Source organism: Pundamilia nyererei, unplaced genomic scaffold, assembly GCF_000239375.1.
Source record: "Pundamilia nyererei isolate P.nyererei 1_Seehausen unplaced genomic scaffold, PunNye1.0 scaffold00004, whole genome shotgun sequence".
Classification (NCBI taxonomy): Eukaryota; Metazoa; Chordata; class Actinopteri; order Cichliformes; family Cichlidae; genus Pundamilia; species Pundamilia nyererei.
The window spans coordinates 6,736,826-6,755,816 of NW_005187405.1; the positions used below are offsets into that span (position 1 = coordinate 6,736,826).

An 18,991-nucleotide genomic window follows, 5' to 3' on the forward strand; every position below is an offset into this window, starting at 1 on the left:
TTTTTCCAGTCTTAAAGCTGATTCCGTAATTAGTGCCGAGCATAACATCCCACCCCCACCCCCAACCCTTTTTGGTACAAATTCAACAGTTGTGCTGACAAGATCACTACTTTAATTTCTTTTTTTTTTTTTAAGTGTGTGTTTTTTTTTCTTTTTTTTCTTACAAAAAACTCTCTTAACTTCTACACATTTAATGTCACCCAGGTTTTTATTTTTTTTTCTTTCCACTTTGTAAATAAATTTGGGAAACAACAATTTTTTTTTTCCTTTCTGTTGTCATGAAAAGATAAAAACATGCAAAAAACTTGAATTTGTAGTTCAAATTATACATTTACAAGTTTGGAACTTTTTGCACTTCTTCATATACTACATCAAAAGAAAGGATAAAGAAAAAAAAACATTATGTACACATTATCTTATCTTTTTACAGTGAAGTAAAACTTGAAAATACCAGATGATGACTAAGGCAAATGAAGTGTACATAGATTAGACCAAAAAAGTTTTTTGTTGTTTTTGTAAAACACTACATCACTTCAAAAAAAGAGAACAAAAAGCTGCTACAAAAGTATGATTCATAACTCCCTTTATTTGCAACCAGCTGCATAATTTTTTTTAATTTTTTTGTGTTTTTTTAGTGAGAAAGTCTAGATGTCTAGCATACTGTACAGTGTTGCTCGTAACTGTTTTTCTTTTCCAACCAAACTAACAAATGATCCTTCATTTCTTCATCGTTGTGGTTCATTTAAATAATCCTCAACAAACAGGAGCATTTTGTAACCAAAGGAGAAAAAAAAAAAAGCATGTAGAAGCATACCAGAGTGTAACATACTTTGTTTGAAATCACTCCAAAAGTCAGTACCATTAAAGCCTTGAACATAAAACTAATCATTTAGATCCAAAAAAATGTACAAAAAGGCACATTATATCCCAGTGCTTCTGTACTGTGAAATTCAAGTGTAACTGAGCGCATTCAATACCAACAATCTGAATGGTGACAGTCCACCAGTGTTCCCTCCCACTTCCTCCGTAACTGGACCACAGTCTATGCCTAAGCTTTCAACAAGCATATGTATGCGTAGACTACAACAATAAGCCTAGGTTGGTTGTTTTTTGAAAAAAATTCTGAATCAATGTTTATTTTTTTGTTTATTTTCTGTCATGGTTCTACCTTTCTCTCTCTCAGGGAATATCAGCTGTCCATGTCCATCAACAGGAAATCTTTCCTTTTCTTCATTTTTTTTCTCTCTCATCTTTATATCCTTCAGGGCGTGACTGTGTCCTAGTCGTCACTTCCACCGTACATGTCTGCCAGTTTTCTAAAGCGAGGGCCCCAGTCGTTGAGGTAATCGTAGTCCTGGTCGCCCCCGCTGCTGGAGGAGTTGAGGGAGCTTAGGGAGCCAGCTGTGGAGCCGCTGCCCTCGTAGTCGAACACTAGCAGGGAGTCGTAGGGAGGAGCGGTGGGGTCATTGTCTGCTGCCTTGAGTCCCTGTACAAAAAAAAACGTTAGATGAGAAGATTAAACAACGAGGAGTGAGTCACGTAAAAATAACTCTCTCCCACCCACTACCGCACACAAACGGCTGTACTAAAAACAGTCGGTCGCTCCCTCCGCACTTGCTCAGGAAATAAGGATTAATCAGGCTCTACTGTTCCTGTGTGTTTCCTCTGTGTTGTTTCATTGGGATTCTCCTGATGTTTCTAGGCTGCTGGCTTGATCGAAAGCCAAGATTGAGCATGACCAGTAGCCTCAGATGACAGTTCCATCTCCCCTTCCCCCAACTAACACTCCTCTGGCTTTGTACAGGGAGCACGACTCTGGCACCGACACATGGTCGTCTATCATCAGATCAAAATATTTGTAACATTTTATATCTGAATGTGGCCTAAACACTACGCCTAACTGTGGCAACCAGCGAGAACGTGTCTCTGTGTGTTATCGTGAAGCCCGCAGTGCTGGTGGGAGCGGTTCTACTTTCAAGATCATGTTTGACATTCCAAGAAATCCTCACACCGGTGTGAAAAGTCCTCATGGATTGTTATTGATTTCCAGCCTCCTTCCTTAACGGGACTTGGGAGAGTTGATGGATTGCCAATCTAGGAGTTGAGATGCGCTTTGGCCATGAACCATGTGGATCCAGGCTTCGCTTCTCCCTTTTACCCCCCGGAACTGAGGACACCCAACAAATAATAAATGAATTAAAAATAAAGCGGAGCAACATAACGCAGAGAAACGAGACCTCAGCTCGCTGGGAACTTGTCGAAGATTTATAGTTTCCTCCGCACTGCCATTACAGTGCTGAAATGCTCTCAAATAAAAAGATGTACTGAATTAAAGTGCCCGGGCACTTAGCGATTATTTTCCACTTGTTAGCTTTTTGTTAAGTATTTGCTCAGGGCTTTGGTGCTGATAATTTTGTGGGAAATATGACAGATGGATCGTTCATTACAATTACAACCATAATCGCTCTGCTGGTTATAGCCCCCTCCATCTACAACCACAACCCCACTGGCAGTTTCATAAGGTTAGTCAATCACGGAACTCACTGTAATTTCATTGTTAACCGAGTCATACACCGCACCGAAGATAATAACCACTCTTAGTAAAATGGTGAACTCGCGGTCTCTTTTTTGTGCCACGGTTAACAAAGAGATGTGCAATCAATCCACTGTAATCTCTAGGCACACCTAACCCCGCCAGGCTCTATGTAAAACAATGAATGCAATCATTTAAGGTTTGCGTCCCTCTGTGGAGAGACGTCCCACCTGTGGACAACAAAGGTCATTTGAAGTTGGTGCTATTGTATTTAAACTACCCCCTCCCCCTCTGTCAGAACAAAGCAGGAGTTCAGTAATAGACCTTTGTTTGTCAGATTGTCAAGTTAAAGTCCTTCTGCTAAACCTATTCCTATTTTTTGTCCATCTAATTTAATTAGGAGACACAAGCTCCTGGGGCATGTGGAGACCATTCAGGATGGAGATCAGACACACTCCCCCTCCCCAGCCCTCGCTGTCTCCCTGCTCCTCTGGCAGATAGCCCTATCAGTTAGGTCGGATTCCAGCTCCATGTGCATGCTGAAGCTACCATGACTGAGCTTTAGTGGCAGTCAAATTTGGAACTAAAAACAGGTCAGGGTGCTCGGAAATGTCTCAAAGGCCTTGCAAGCACTATAAAATGATATGTTTAAAAAAAAGCTAAAGAAAAAAATAAGCGATCAAGAATGGTTTAAACTGTCAGGCTGTTACTCGCGGGACAGCACAGACTATTACATTTCATCACATATTAGCTGTTACGACAAGTAACATGGCTCACGGTGAGATTAAAATAAGAGGTGCCTGAGTAAAGGGATCTGAGAGATAGATGTTCGGGGGCAGAGCAGAGAGAGCTAGCTCTAATCTAAAAACATGGGCACCATCCAAAAACTAGGGGAGAACTCCATTTGTAATGCTGTGAAACTCTTGTCTGTTGGAGCTTGTGAAAAATATATGACTGCTCTTTTCATTTTACATTCTCCCTTCATGCTGGAGTCAATGATGGCCTGAGGCAAACGAGGGCACGCCGAACAGTTCACTGCGATAGAAAGCCAATGTATTGCTTCTCTCATCTCCTATTTCTATGCTGACACATCTATAACTCTACTTTGGCAGAAAATGAGGAGAAAAACAATTATATCCAAGTGAGTTAGCATCATGTACTTTTTGGGCTTTATACATGTTTGAGTGGATATTTCTGAAATGAAAAAGTTTCAACTTTCTGCTGGGAAAAGATGAAAACAATTCTCATAACGACTGATTCAATTTAAAGTACTTCTCTGTCAACTACAAGGGAGCGAGCAACTCCTTGATGCTCAGTCATATGAGCCAAATTGTTTATTTAGACACAAGTTTATTATAAGAAAACCAGTCAGCTTGGAAATGAAATTCAAGCTTTGCGAGACCTCTGATCCTTTTATTTCAGCTCTTATCCTTGGATTTGATTTTCACCTCACCGCAAAACAATGTCAGATTTCAACAACATTACTGGCTGATGTTTTTACCTCATTGATGAAGTCTCCGATGTCTCCGGGGTGGGGTGCTGCTGACCTCATTGGGTACTGTGGCTCAGGGTGGAGGGGCCTCTCGTCTAGACGGCGGATTCCCACCGGCTTGATGGCATCGGGCTCTATCGTGTCCGGCTGCTGGAGCTGACTCAGGTCATAATCCTGGGGAATACAGACAGAAGGGACTTAGCTAAGCACCGTGGCAAGACCCCAAACTGAGTATGATTATTTAAATAGGTAAGCACATCCTGTGCTGTAAGTAGGAAGAAGTAGTTCAGCTCAGTGGAGGGGAGATTTTAAAGTTAGAATCCAGCGAGAAGAGTTGAGGGAACACGAGGGAAACTTTAATCTTCTTGTCTGTGAAGTACAAGCCCAGGGACAATTTGACACATAAAAAAGCGCCAGCGCTGAGGGGGGGCCAAGCTGAGGACCACATCATACGCTGCAGAGTGTTTGTACTTGGGCGGTGTGCTGCAGGAAGGATGTGCAGGCGACTGTTTTGCTCTAATCAATGCCCAGACACGGGATGGTGGATATGCATAAGCCATTTCTAATCCTATTAACATTACCAAGGCAACCTGAATGGCTCGCAGTTTGCGCAAAGTCATGGGCAAGGAAGAAGGAGGAAAAAAAAGGGTGAAGAGAAAAAAGGAGTTAAGAGCGAGAAAGAGGCTGTGGTGAAGAACAACCCAGCTGAGCTGAATGACTGAATGGTATCAGGGTGACAGCAGATATGATAGAGAAAATGCCATTTGAGAATCAGAGTGTGTGCCTAATAAGCGTGCATGATGGATTGTCTCTCTTTAAGAGATTTTCGTAATCCATCCATCTCTAATATGCCCCTTCAAAATTGTCTTTGCTCAGTTGCACACGTACCTACACACAGACACTCGAAAGAGTGGAAAAAACGTGCAGATATTCTTGAAACAATTTTACAACAAATCCTCAAATGAAGCACCAACATCCTGAATAGAAAAAACACATCCAAGCAAGAAGTCAGTTTACAAGTACTTTACTCCAGACATTTTTTTTGCTATTTGATTTAATACCCAATAACAAAAGCTCTGTTGGTGAATGGGGTATAATAACAGTCACATGCCACACGAAAAAGGTATCCATCATCTTTGGCTCATTTCAGTCCAACTCCCATTTCACCTTGTCTAAGGTCATGCTCCAGAAGGGTCAGGAACAAGTGACAGGAATTGCAATGGAGCCATATAATGGCTTAACTATGCAGGAAGGTCTAATGATATACCAGCCCCCTTCAGGGATCAGACTCTTCACACATACGCTGGCCTGATGAAATATTTGCCACCGGCGTTCATGACCCACATTCAAAGAAGACTAAACATTGTTAAGCATTATACACCCTATATATATCTATATCTATATATCTATATCTATATCTATATATCTATATCTATATCTATATCTATATCTATATATATATATGCCTGTTAGAGTGAGGTGCCTGTTAGAGGATTATTTTGTCGTTCTGTTTTACTGTGATACGTTTGGTCGACAGATTACTACCATTCTCATGTCCTTGCAATTATAAGCTTATCATTAGCTCAGCATAAAGACTAGAAATAGGTCTGCTTGTTAGCAGCTCCCCATCTTCGCTGAGGTTACTTCTTACTGTGCAGATCTGAGCATAGTTTTCCTTTTCTTATATACAGCAATATTAATAAAACAAGAGTAAAAAAAAAAAAAGAAATCCAAAAATGTTAAACTATTTGAAAGCTGTAGATGTAGTTCAGTAATTATTTTCTTTTGCTCAGGGTTATGAAAAATTAAAATAATGACCAAAGGTGCAAAAAAGCAAGCGCTATTTTCTAATAAATTTGGAGTTCTCCTTGAAGTTAAGTCATAGTTCCTCTGATGTGCAGAATGTCTTCTTATCTGTGTAACAGGTGGTTAATTTGTTTCATTTATTGAAAAATAAATCAAAACCTTTCAGGTTTTTCCAAAGCATGCCTTCAAAGCCACACTGGGTTAGGTTAAGGTGAAGGAAATTTTCCTGAGGTCACTTATGGAAGCAGATGGCTCTTTCTCTCCCATTTTTTTTAACTTGCAAACCTGTCCGCAACTGCCTGTCCATCTGTCATTATTTCCTTATTATTACTTTTTTCAATGTGTGCTGAGTGGGTGCCTGATCAGCTGTCTGCCTTTGATGAAATGCGTACTTCACAGAGCAATACAAAACCAGGGCAATGGCAGCAACAACTAAAATCATATACTCTGAGCGCACCCAATGGTCTGACACTTCAATTTCCTCCCCAGCGGGAGATAGGGAGAACAGAGGTGGGCATTATAAAGTCCACGTTGCTGGGAAAGTCAGGTCTATTTTTTACCCAACACTGACTTCGCCGATTCCACAGACAAGACCATTTTCTCCTGGCTCCCTGCCCTTCTCAGCACCACTCAAAATGGAAGCTTGTTTTCCCTCAATAAATTGCTGCACCCGCTCGTTTGCCTTTGAAGGGTGTTATATCATGTGGCTGTTTCCTTTTCAACATGTTTTGGGCCGCAAGTTTGTGCATTTTGTGCTGGAAAGTGAGGACGCGAATACACAAGTGGTTCAGTCCCTCCTGTCTAATCACTGGCAGATGTGTAATGGCTTTCCAGTCGTATTGTTACCTTAGACAGGGCTTCATTATTGTGCCACAGCAGATGTCTGTCTCTAAATGACATCAGCTTACCAATTACAAGTCTCCCAGGCTAATTTGCTCCTGCTCTGGGTCAGGCTGGGGTCTCCCGCACATTTCTGCTATATCTAAGCCACCAAAGCACTTCAGCAAGCAGCAAGAAAATAGCCCATTTGGTATATTACTGCCTTTTTTTTATGAAATGATTCCATTTTGCTAACAAGGGGTTATTAGGACAATTGAATTTGTGCCTGTGTGTGAGCCTGATCAGTGCGGGATGATACAGAGATGTGACTCTCCCGATGCCTGTGGCAATGCATGTCTGTTGTGTTGGTGTTGCGAAGCGGAGAGCAGTTCCAGTTGAGAGACATTCCCAATATTTCTGGAACCAATTGGATCAAAATGTGTTTGCCTTATTGATTCGAGCTTTCGATTTCCAGCTCCCTCCTAGAAAAAAAACTTCCAATTTACGTCTTACAATTCATTGTGAATTGCTGAAGTGTATCCTAAAGCGGCACAATGAGCAGACCTCATGCTAGAATGAAGCATTGTAAGTCTATGCATGCTTGCAAAAGAATCTAGGTGGTCCTCTATGTCCTCTGTAGCTTCAGCTATGCAGAAATTGCTTCCGTGCTGCATAAATATGACCTGAATATTCCACACCAACAAAGACCACACACTGTACAGCTAGATGATGTGTATAGCATGGCATTTCTCTGCAGTGTGAATAGACTCCTAAGCTGCAATAACACAAACAAAACAAGAAAAGAAAGAAAAAAGAACAAAAAGTTGTTTGGATAAACATATAAACATGTTACAATGCAAAAAGATTTTTAGAAATCTGAGCATTATTGTCATTATTATTAACTTAAAAATGTGCTGTTGTGGAATTTTGATACTTTTTGGATACATCAAAGAATTACAGTTATTTAGGACCATTAAAATCTGGTTTATTAACTGCCCCTGAGATGTTTTCTTGTTTCATATCTCCTTATACTAAACTATGCTGACACAGTCCAAATACCCCCCCCCCCAAAAAAAACCCCAGAAACTTTGAATTTGTAAAGTATTTCTCTGTTACTTTCTTTATTAATGCCTAATTGATATAGACATCAAGACATACAGTAATGTGCAAAAATCAAAAACAGAGCCTCTATAATTATAACCAAGTTGAAAGTCGATATATGGTACAATCACCTTTACTCTTTGACACACCTGAACTCTCCCTGGCAAGCTTTCCTAAGCAGTCTTCAGGAATAGTTCTCCAGGCTTCTTGAAGGACACTGAAAGCTGATTGACGGTGGTCTATCATGTGTTTTTCTATTCAGGTATACTTTTATTTGGGGTCTTTATCCTGCTGAAACATTTCCATGTTGCAATTAAATGCTTTGCAGATGATACTACATGGTAGATAAAATCTGATTGTACTTTGCTGCGTTCATAATTCCATGAAGTTTGACAGTGAGAGCAGACCCAAACCATGACACCGTGTTTTACAGTTGGCTGTAGACTCTCGTGCCATACTTCTCTCCTGATCTTCTCTGAACATACTGACAACAATTTGAACTAAAGATTTCACACCATAAGACTTTCTGTTAATTTTGATTATAGTACTTGTGTAAGTTTGCATCACCCAGCCTTTGTTTGCCTGATGGATACGGATTGTTTTTTAGGCGAACTACTTCAGTTTCCTCAGTTCTTTTTAGGGCACAGTGCACATCGTGGCGAAATATGCCAAGTTTTTGGACACTAGCTCTTTGGGAATGACTTTCTTGGTGCAAAAAATACTTTGTTAAATACCTGTGTTGTCTGTGGTATTTTCAGTAGATTCAACTAAATTGGGGTGAGGGTGTTTGCTAGTAACTAATACAAGGCATAAAATGAAAATTCATCAATTATCAATTAAGTTAAACAAAAAAATCTCTGAAAATAATCAGGTACAAGGACTGGACTGAAAATGAGTGAAAAAAGCAGCAATTATCCATAAAAACATTTGCTGCTTTGAAAGATCCTTTAGAAACCCAGGGAAACTATTGCTCAGGACCATTTTAAAAACAAGAACGTCTGGCTCCTTGTAAACAAAATATAAAGAAATGTGGGGTAGCTCAAGGCTTGCGCACAGTACTCTATGATTCATTTATTATTTATTATTAATTTAACTTTTCAATTCAGCACAGTTTGGGTTTTATATCGTTTGTTTGGGGCTGAATAAAAAAGCAGACACTGCCACAAATGTCATCAGATTCTCTTAAAATCATTTAAATCCTGGTACAATTCACAATCAGTAATTAACATCTGTTGTTACCTATTCTATTGAGAACAGCAGATTTTCTGATTCTTTAGAGGCGCACCCAAACTGTTATGATTCTTACCTGATCCTCTTCTCCTCCACCTTCTTCATCATACTTCAGGATGTTGTCTCTCACGTCATCCTCAGGATCGATAAGGAGCTGCTTAGCCTGACGTTCTTTATCACGACGCTTCATCCACACCACAAACATCAGCACGAGAACTAATAGGCAGAAAGAAAAGCAGCTCTCATACAATGAAAAATAATAACCTGCATATTTTCATTCAAATGTAATCGGATCCAGTGTTTTAGAGCTTGGACGTGGGCCTGATCGAGGCTATCTTTTTGTTAATCCTGCGGTAATCTAGTGATATCTCGGATAATGTTTAGCTGTCTTTATAATCCCCGTGTGCGTTCCCGTGGTGTGCTGTTTGAGAGAGCCACTGAGACACTCACTGAGGAGGATGATGATGCAGAGCAGAATGGAGATGATGGCGCCTGTGCCTAGGCCGGCAGCCATGATGTGCTGCTGGTCAGTGCAGTCTCCGTTGATGTCGCACTGGCACACTTTAATCCGCAGGTAGGAGGTGTTAGACATGGGCAGGTTGCCTGAGTCCGTGATTATGATGGGGATCTCATAGATACCACTTTCAAGGAAGCCAATCTTCAGGCTCACCTGAGCATAGTCACCTGAGAGACGGACAGGAGAAAAGAGCTGTCTTAGCACCTTGTTAGAGGAAACACATTTCGAGTGGTGAGTCTAAAGATTAAATAACTCAGGCTGTCTAAATATAAAAGAGACAGGAAGCCTTTCATAAGGGATTAAGTCTAAACTCTGAATGCTTGTTTGTGTAGACTATGTTCGCAGCGTGATTACACTCCTATTACCACAAATATGCAACATAAATTCCTACCTGGAAGTTGCATCAGCATATCTAATCCAAAACATGGTCCTGATTTGGATTTGGAGCTTATAAATCTACTGAATGCGTTTTGATAATGCTGCTTAGGCTAAATTCCCAGCTGCGATAATCCAAATGCCATTATCCTATTAAGATATATTCACTGCGTTTCAACTCGCACCATCTAGTAGCTAACAAACAACAGATGAGTTCCTACACTCGTGTTTTGTTGTAAATTAGCATAAACAATTAGTGACTGCTGAGTAAGGTTAATATATTGTTTCATTGTCAGATCTGGCTGTGTGATTTCTACAGCGTGTAACTAATACACAAATTTCACATGTGCTTTGGAGGATAACAGATGTGAATGCTATAAATACTGTATGATTTGAGACTTTGGAGTTTTCTAATTAATCATCAAATGCCACTTTTTACTTTTCTTTTACATCAACAAACACAAACGTGGGCACGCAAGCGCAAAACAGCCGAATTGCCTTCTGTCACACGCTATCAGGGGAACAGCAAAACGAAGGTTAGTTTGACTAAATTAGCCCAGGGCTCCAGCGCCTGAGCAGCACGGTGAAATCATAGTCTGCATCCTACCGCTGATTCTTGTTATGGTCCAGTTTCTCCGAACATCAACGGGCCTGTTGGCTAACTCAAAGGCGAATGGCCCAGCATTTGGGCTCAGGTCTCCATCAAATGCAGTGATGTTGATGGCATTCGGGTCTGGCTTTTCACATATTTCCACCTCCTGAGGGGACACCCGGGGCGCATTGTCATTGATATCCAGTAGGAAGATTTGGAGAGTTCCTGTGCCACTTGCTGGCGGTATACCTGTGTAAAATAAAAAACACACATATAGTTAACATCAACTTTTTACGAGACGTAAGATTTCCCAAAATTCACATATGGAAAGCAATACTTGCTATTGAAATGCCATCTCTCATTTCGCAGTTATTATACAGTGGACATAGAAAAGTAAAGCATGAAGTTTAAACTTTGGGTTTCACTCTAAAAAGCTTCTTGCTCTAGTGGAGGAAGATCCGCACAAAATGAATACTGATCTGAGAATTTAATCTTATGTGGGGAGATGGGCCGAAACACTTGGATATCAGAACATTTAGTGTGTGTGTGTGTGTGTGTGTGTGTGTGTGTGTGTGTGTCTCTGAGTGTGTATGTTTGTATGTGTGTCTGAAGAACGTCTTCCTGACGAAGGGCACGGGTCGGGAATACTAAAGCAGACAAACAGAGCCCACTGTCGCTCCTCTCAGGCTCCTCTATGTATTCACTCAGCTAAGAGGCTTTTTTACCATTCAGGCCACGCTCAAAGGAGCTAGTCATCCAATCCTGACCCATTAATGCTGAGAAACCTCTTTATTGGTGGAGTTTTTAAGCCTATTGGCCTAAGCTATGCTCCGTAGAACAGGGTAAACCTGAACAGAGGTAAATCCCGCCAGTTCAGAGACGAGGTGAATACATCCACATGCTCTGGGATTGCTAGCACATTAACCCCCCAATAAGGTGCTCGGCGTTTCAGATGTGCCAAGTGCCTGGTTTAAGGTTGACCTTCGAGAATTGAGAATGTCTTTGTGGCTTTAACCAAGATAGATTTTTTTTTCAGCAGATGCGTTGCACTTGTGCACTGGCTTCAGGTGAAACACATCACAGAGGTAGTCAAAGTGATGCAACGTGGAAGATAGACCTTTGAGAGGTAGGCTACACTAGACAGCTAGGCTTCCTTTAGAGAAGTGAGTATTAGCTCTTACTGCATCCATCTAGATAGAAACGTACCATTGTCAGTAGCCAGGAATGTTGCATTGTACAGATTGTTCTTCACGTAAGGTGATTCTCGGTCCAAAATGGCAAACGTTGTGATCCGGCCGGTGTTTGTGTCGATCCTTAACCAGTTGGCTGGATCTGAGAGTTTGGAGTACCTGAAGAGAAATACAAAGAGATTCACACAGTGACTCGTTATTTCAAGCCAGGCGTTATTTACCGAGTTCTCTGATAAAAGCATCGAGAATGTCTCAAAGGTTTAATTTTGTATTCTGCTGGAAAAAAAAGTCTGTTTCCAGCTTGGCATTTTATTCTTTTTGTCTTTATTAGTTTACACGGAATAAATATTTTAGACCATGAATTTTTACATAATTATTCTAACTTTGGAGAGCGGCCTCACGGGGGAAACCAAACTCAGTAGCTCAAACTAATTTGTAGGACAAGCCGTGGAATTACAAAGCTAGCTCATTTCTCATGGACTGTTTTCAAGCAGATAAATACTTCCACTGCCAAATAGCTGTGATGAAAAGGAAAAAAAATAAGGCTGAAGAATGAGATGGAGACTGCTGCTGGCTGCTAAGTGTTATCTTAACAGGCCTAATGGAGAGAATAGCTGTCACCTTAACCTACCATATTACTCCATATTTTTCACATGCTCAATAGCATTATTCATATTAGAAGCTGGATGTGATGTACTTGAAAAGGGGGAGAACACATTCGAGGAAATTGGGCTAACTTTAAAGATTAGAGGAATTCTTCCAAATTTCCACATCTGAAAGGTGGACTCGAATCTTTTGAAGAGGTGTAAAGTTTCAATCAGACTCTCCTTTTTACTTTTTACTGTAAAATGTACCTGATGGTTTGCTGCATGAAGCGATCAGGATCCTGTGCACTGAAAGTGGTCAGTGTTGACTGTGGCATCATTCCTTCTTCAAGCCTAACGAATTTGGGGTTGGGCTCAAAGTAAGGACTCTCATTGACATCTATCACTCTGATGGAGACGGTGGCAGTGGACTGTCGGGGAGTGTGGATGCCTTTGGCCAGGGAAACTTCATTCCTCGCTTCCACTGTCAGCACATACGTCCTGCTGGTTTCATAATCAATAGGCTGAAAAACAGTAAAGGAGATTGGAGTGAATCACACCTTAAACATATAGGGTAAACTAAATCACATGAAAGTTGTGGTTATGTGTCACTGATCTGAAAGCAATAACTAAATCATTTTCTTCGTCTTTGCCTGAAAAATGCTATAGTGAACACTTGCATTGGACAGTGGGACGAGATAAAGAGACTAAATCCTTTTATGGTCAGCTCAAGGATACAAAACAGCAGGAGAGCTGGTGTAAGAGATGCGCAACCAATCTTTTCCATTTGAAATGTGGTCGGAATTAACAAAAAAAAAGGATTTAAATCTTTCATTATATTTTAAAATTTAGATTTTGCACAATATTTGTTAGGAACAAAGCTTTTACAAAATATGAATTGCTGTCACTAAATTAACCTTTGTAAAAAAAAAAAATCAAAGACAAAATCCGAGAGGTGCTGCAATTTATCAGTACTCGTCTACAGATGCTTTACACAAAATAATTTTTCTACTTTCAGATAATTAATCAGGGCGGATTGCTAATGGGTTTTTACAGACAAGAGGTGAGATGACATATGAGGCAACTTTCCTTCTATTAAATCCATGCATCTCCTAATCAAATAAACATGCCCCATGTTTTTCATGCCAGACCACATGTCATGTATCATTGCAAACATATATGCATACATATACTATGCGTTTCCATGGGATTACAGGCTGTTTGAAGAGCTTTTTCAATAGGAGGATTTACCTTGACGACTGTTACCAAGCCCTCATTAGTGGTTGGATCAGTGGGCACGGAGAACCTGCCGGTGGGGTCGCCCCCGGTGATTTTGTAGACAGCATTCCAGGCCGGCGTGTTGGGCTGGTCCTTGTCAGTCACTGTCAGGTTAGCCACAATGACATTCACGCGGTTTTCAGGCACCTCGCCGAAAAACTGCATGAATAAACCATGAACACAGAGAGCAGCGAGCTGTTAGTGATACTGCTGTGGCAGCGAAAAATACACTGAGCCTTGTCTCACACGGCACAGCAGGACCGATCTTGGGTAAATAGATATCTAAGGTAACTTATCATGTCGTCATGGTCATCTCATTCCCCGTGCTCCCCCGATAGCACAACAGTAGCATTACAAATTTCAGTGATTCGCAGGCACAGCAAGTGCCTCTTTCACTCGGGCAGGCATCCCCTGTACTTGCATGTGTCAACATTTGGAGGGGGATATAACACTTTACGCATGGCTGGTAACTTGTATATCTGTGTATGGCTTCAGAAATGCAGGGCAAGCAGAACTAGGTAAGTGAGCAGAACCGATAGCTGAGTGCATATATCTACATTGGGGTGAAACAGGAGTCCTTGTGGTGCCTCTTTTACGCTAAGATTGCTGTGCTGACATCTCCAATATGAGCTTGTTTCTTACCGTCTCAGCAGTAAACTCTGGCGGGTTGTCGTTAATGTCAGTGACTCTGATGACAGCCGTGGCCGTGTTAGAGAGGCCATACATGGGATTGCCCTCCATGTCACTGGCCTGGATTATCAGTGTGTACTGTGGCACTTTCTAAAGGGAAAGGAAAAAGAGGCTGAATTAGCATCACTCCCAATGGCATCATCAAAAAATCTCCATTTGAAGCTTCATAAAAACAGGATCCATTCTTAAGACTATTGAATTGATTGAGGCTCCCTATTAAGAAGGCAGCACACTGTAAATCAGTATTAATGTGTCCAAATAAAGTGAAACCAAACTGAACAGGCTAGCTTCATAATTATCGTGACTGATGGTGGGTTTTTTATATTAATCTGGTTTATTTCCTGTGAGGTACTCTGAATTTGTTTGTGTGTCTCTGTGTGCGCGTGCGAAAAGTACATCTCTGCTCTGGACAGTATCATGAAGCTAACAAATGACTCTTTTCACATTAAAAACCACTCAGGTGATGGACCAGTTGCTAGGTAATGAGAGTCGGCCAAATTACTTTCATGGTGGCAACTGGCGGACATAAAATGGTGGCCCCCAGGGCGGAAGTGATTGAGCAGCCACCTCAGCCAGATTGCCCTCACTAGAATTGAACCAACTGGCAACTAGCTGTATATATTACTTTATTTATTATGAGATAGATCCCTGCAATTCCAGAGATGGAAAAATAAGATGAAAGTACAGCTCGTAGGCTAGAAAAAAGACAGAAGAAAAAAACAAAGAAAAGAAAAACACAGAGAAGGTGAAAATGAAGAAAGTCCAGTTCTACTTCTCTTTTAATTCTAAATAAGAAATATTCCCGTTGGCTTGTTAGCTCTCAGACAGCCTTGATATATGTTTAAGCAGCTTTGGCATTCCTTTAAAAAGGAATCGAAACATAAACCTCAAATGCACTGATATATCTCCAGAGTAAGAAGATGAAGAACATGGAATATAATGGATGGCCTTGCTAATGAAGGTGTCACTTAAATGCAGGTGCAGTATGCCTATTAAATCAACCTTCTTAAACACTATTTTTACAGTCAGAGTAAGGTAGTAACAGTATTTGAGCAGATTAAACAAGCACCAAGGAAAGAAAAGTGTCAAATACCTCTCTGTCCAGGCCTGCTGCTACTGTAATGATGCCTCCGGTTTTGTTGTTGATGGTGAACATATTGGAGGTTGGACTCTCGGGATTCTGAGACAAGATCTTGTAACGTAGCATCCCATTGGCTGTTTTGGGGTCATCTTTGTCAACAGCCGTCACTGTCATAACAAATGATCCTAAGGGATAGAAAGAACGAGACAGGGTGTCGATATTTTCACGTCACCGCTCTAATTGGCAATCAAAATACATTAGAAGTTCAGCGAACGCCGCTACGCTGAACACAACTGGAATTATAGTTCTGCTGTAATACATCCTTAATGCTTTTGTTTTCTTATAATACAGCTGATCGCTAGACAAAGTGATAACACAGTGGCCACCCCAGAAATGCCATCAATACTCTTTAATCTGAAAACACAGTGGTAGAGAATACACTTTATTACCTGGCTTGGAACCCTCTGGAACGGTGCCATTCCAGATCTGATGGGTGAACTCGGGTCTGTTGTCATTCATGTCGATCACATTGATCACAATATCAATAGGGTTTTCAACTTGGTTTCCATTCAGGTCTACTGCATGAGCTCTTAGCTGGAGGAAAATACAAACACATCTGTACTATAAGCACTGTTCAAGTAAAGGATGTTCTCATACACATAAACAACATATGGGCTTAAACCACAAAGCACTTACTCAGTCTCACCTATCAAACTTTGTGTTAAAGCCATTACAAGAATTAGTCTTATACCAACTTGTGTGCGGGTTACTGCTCATATACAGTGCATTGAAAAAGTATTTGGAGTACTTTTCCACTTTTTGCCACGTTACAACAACATATTTTAACAGAGATTATATGTGATAGCCACATAAAGTGTGGCGTGCATTTGTTTTCAGCCTCCTTTACTTGGATAGTCCACCTATGTGTACTTTAACTTCATTATAAATACAGCTGTTCTGTGAAGGCTTCAGAGGTTTGCTAATTCAAATGTATTTATATAGGTCCAAAACAAACACCATGTGCCTCAAAGTGCTTTATCTTTTAAGGTAAAGACCCAACAATAATACAGAGACAACCTTAAAATAACCTCCTATGAGCAAACACTTGGCAACAGTGGGAAGGAAAAACTCTCTTTTCCAGGAAGCAGGATCAGAGAGCCATCTGCAAAAGACCAGGCCCTGTTACAGTATAACTAAGGGAGGATTCGGGGTCACCTGATCCAGGCATAACTATAAGCCTTATCTAGAAGGAAAGTTTAAGTCTAATCCTAAAAGTAGAGAGGGTGTCTTTCTATCGAATCCAAACTGGGAGCTGGTTCCACAGAAGAGAGGCCAGGGAGCCTCGGAGAGCATTAGTGAACAAAAAAAACCATCATGAAAACCAGGAAACATACCAGACATGTCAGCGATAAAGTTGTGGAGAAGTTTAAAGCAGGGTTGTATTATGAAAACATATTTTGGGTTTTCAGTATCTCACAGACCACTTTTCAATCTATCATCTGAAAAAAACTATGAAACATAGTGGTGGCAACATCATCATGTTGTGGGGAAGTTGGCGAGAGATCATGGGAAAGTGGATGGAGCTAAATACTGGGCAATCCTGGAAGGAAACCTGTTTGAGGCTGCAACATTCTTGAGACTGAGCGGAGGTTCACCTTCCAACAGCGACAACGACCCTAAACATACAGCCAGAGCTACAATGAAATGGATTAGGTCCAAGCCTATTCATGCATTAGAATGGCCCATTTGAAGTCCAGACCTAAATCCTATTGAGAATCTGTGGAAAGACTTTAATATTGGTGTTCACAGACACTCAATCTGACTGAGCTAGAGCTATTTTGCAAAGAAGAATGGGCAGAAATTGCAGTCTGTCGATGTGCAAAGCTAGTAGACACAAACCCCGAAAGACTTGCAACTGTAATTGCAGCAAAAGGTTCAAAAAAGTACTGACACAAGTGAGCTGAATACAAACGCACGGGACACTTTTCAGATGTTTCTTTATAAAAAAGATGCATATTTTTCTTCTACTTTACAATTATACCCTTCTTTGTGTCAGTCCATCACATAAAATCCCAATAAAATTCATTTATGTTTGTGGCTGTGACATAACAAAACATGGAGAAATTCAAAGAGTATGAATACTTTTTCAACGCGCTGTAAAGACAGCTATGCATGTATAGCAAAAGATAAAGGACGACTATATTTATTCAAATGAAATGCCACAGCTGTTTCATGGATGTCTCGCGAGACAAATACATTCTGGTTTAACTCATATCATATTTACCATATTCATCATTTATCATAGTTATACTGCTGCCTAACATGGAAGCCCATTTGTTTTATAAGACTAAATCTGATTCACTGCATCTTTTTGTCGTTCAAGTCTATTTTGTCCAACATAATGTATGCTTCATGCCTAACATGGGATTTAGATTCACTCATACATGAGTTGTCATACTTTTATAGCATAAAAGTATAAAAACAAATGATAAATTCAGAGTTATATCTGTGGCAGCAAATATAGTTACTCTATTAGATCCAAGCTCTCTAAACAGATTGACAGATACTACTTCTTAACTCACTGTGATAATTCCCATCAAATGAATGAAGATAAAGTTCACCAACTTGTAATGAAGAAACTCACACGGGTAGAAATGGTATATAAAATGAAGCCAAATCAACTTAACTGACACATTATTACAACAGAGCTCTACACACATACACGCACACTGACACTACAAAGGAGAGGATAACTAAAATCTTTATGATTTTGTCGGTTTTCTTTCAGGTGATGTTATGTATCGAGTGCAGCAGCAGAATAGCATCATCTATTATACTAGTCTTTTACCACAAGTTGCTGTGTGATTCTTATACCTGGTGCTTGAATTGCAAAATATTCAGTGGACTTCATGTTACAGTGTCAAGTGCAGACAGCAACATTAATAGAGGAAATTGCAAAAACTACAAAAGAATTACGGACATATAGCTTAAATTGAACAAGCATAGACATCTGTGACTTTGTGACCTTCCAAGGCCAGTTGATTAGACTTCACAAGACGAATATGTCAAAGGCTATGATTTCATTTAAACTACAACCTTTATGATTTTCTACCATATTGCTTTCAAGCACATTATTTAAGTCAAACTTAATGGAATGGAAAAACCACTAATACAGCAGCATCGCAGCTCATTGTGATATATCTAACACACATACAATTTATTCAAAATCCTTGAAATTCTCAGACGGATAAGTCAGATTTCCTGGGAGACCCCCAGTCTTTATGGAATCTGAGATTGTTAAGGCTACACATGACTCTTGAGCACATGCCAATTGGCAGGCACGTACAGCACTACCACAGAACATTTCTCTTTATAATCCAGAATGGAAAAAACCTTTTCAAATCACAAGGAATTATTGAAGAGGGCCTTTGTTTCTAACTATTTTACATGACTCACATGGAAGCTGGAGATGTGCTCCCGATCAAGGGGTTTGTTGACAGACAGCTCTCCGGAAATTGGGTCGATGATGAAGATTCCAGTGGGAGGCTGGTCAGCACCAGGGCCTGTCACGCTGTATCGCAGGGATCGGTTTTTATCATGATCTGATCGGATCTGTTGGTATAAAGATTTGTTAATGATAGGGCGCACACACACACACACACACACACACACACACACACACACACACACACACACACACACA

The 18,991-nt window shown here is 40.5% G+C and overlaps 1 protein-coding gene across 1 annotated transcript in view; it reads right to left on the reverse strand.

Annotated features, from left to right (window-relative positions):
* Nucleotides 1-251: 251 nt before the first annotated feature.
* The window catches only part of cdh2 (cadherin 2, type 1, N-cadherin (neuronal)), a 60,133-nt gene continuing 41,393 nt past the window's right edge, over nucleotides 252-18,991 (reverse strand). Inside the window, exons 5-16 of the mRNA XM_005721386.2 lie at nucleotides 18,745-18,900; nucleotides 15,738-15,882; nucleotides 15,301-15,473; nucleotides 14,160-14,297; nucleotides 13,491-13,676; nucleotides 12,510-12,763; nucleotides 11,672-11,814; nucleotides 10,481-10,714; nucleotides 9,432-9,665; nucleotides 9,058-9,197; nucleotides 4,035-4,199; nucleotides 252-1,486 (exon numbers count right to left, since the gene is read on the reverse strand). Of these exons, the coding sequence (XP_005721443.1) occupies nucleotides 1,280-1,486; nucleotides 4,035-4,199; nucleotides 9,058-9,197; nucleotides 9,432-9,665; nucleotides 10,481-10,714; nucleotides 11,672-11,814; nucleotides 12,510-12,763; nucleotides 13,491-13,676; nucleotides 14,160-14,297; nucleotides 15,301-15,473; nucleotides 15,738-15,882; nucleotides 18,745-18,900 (2,175 nt within the window). The 3' untranslated portion in view covers nucleotides 252-1,279. The remainder of the gene's footprint in view (nucleotides 1,487-4,034; nucleotides 4,200-9,057; nucleotides 9,198-9,431; nucleotides 9,666-10,480; nucleotides 10,715-11,671; nucleotides 11,815-12,509; nucleotides 12,764-13,490; nucleotides 13,677-14,159; nucleotides 14,298-15,300; nucleotides 15,474-15,737; nucleotides 15,883-18,744; nucleotides 18,901-18,991) is intronic.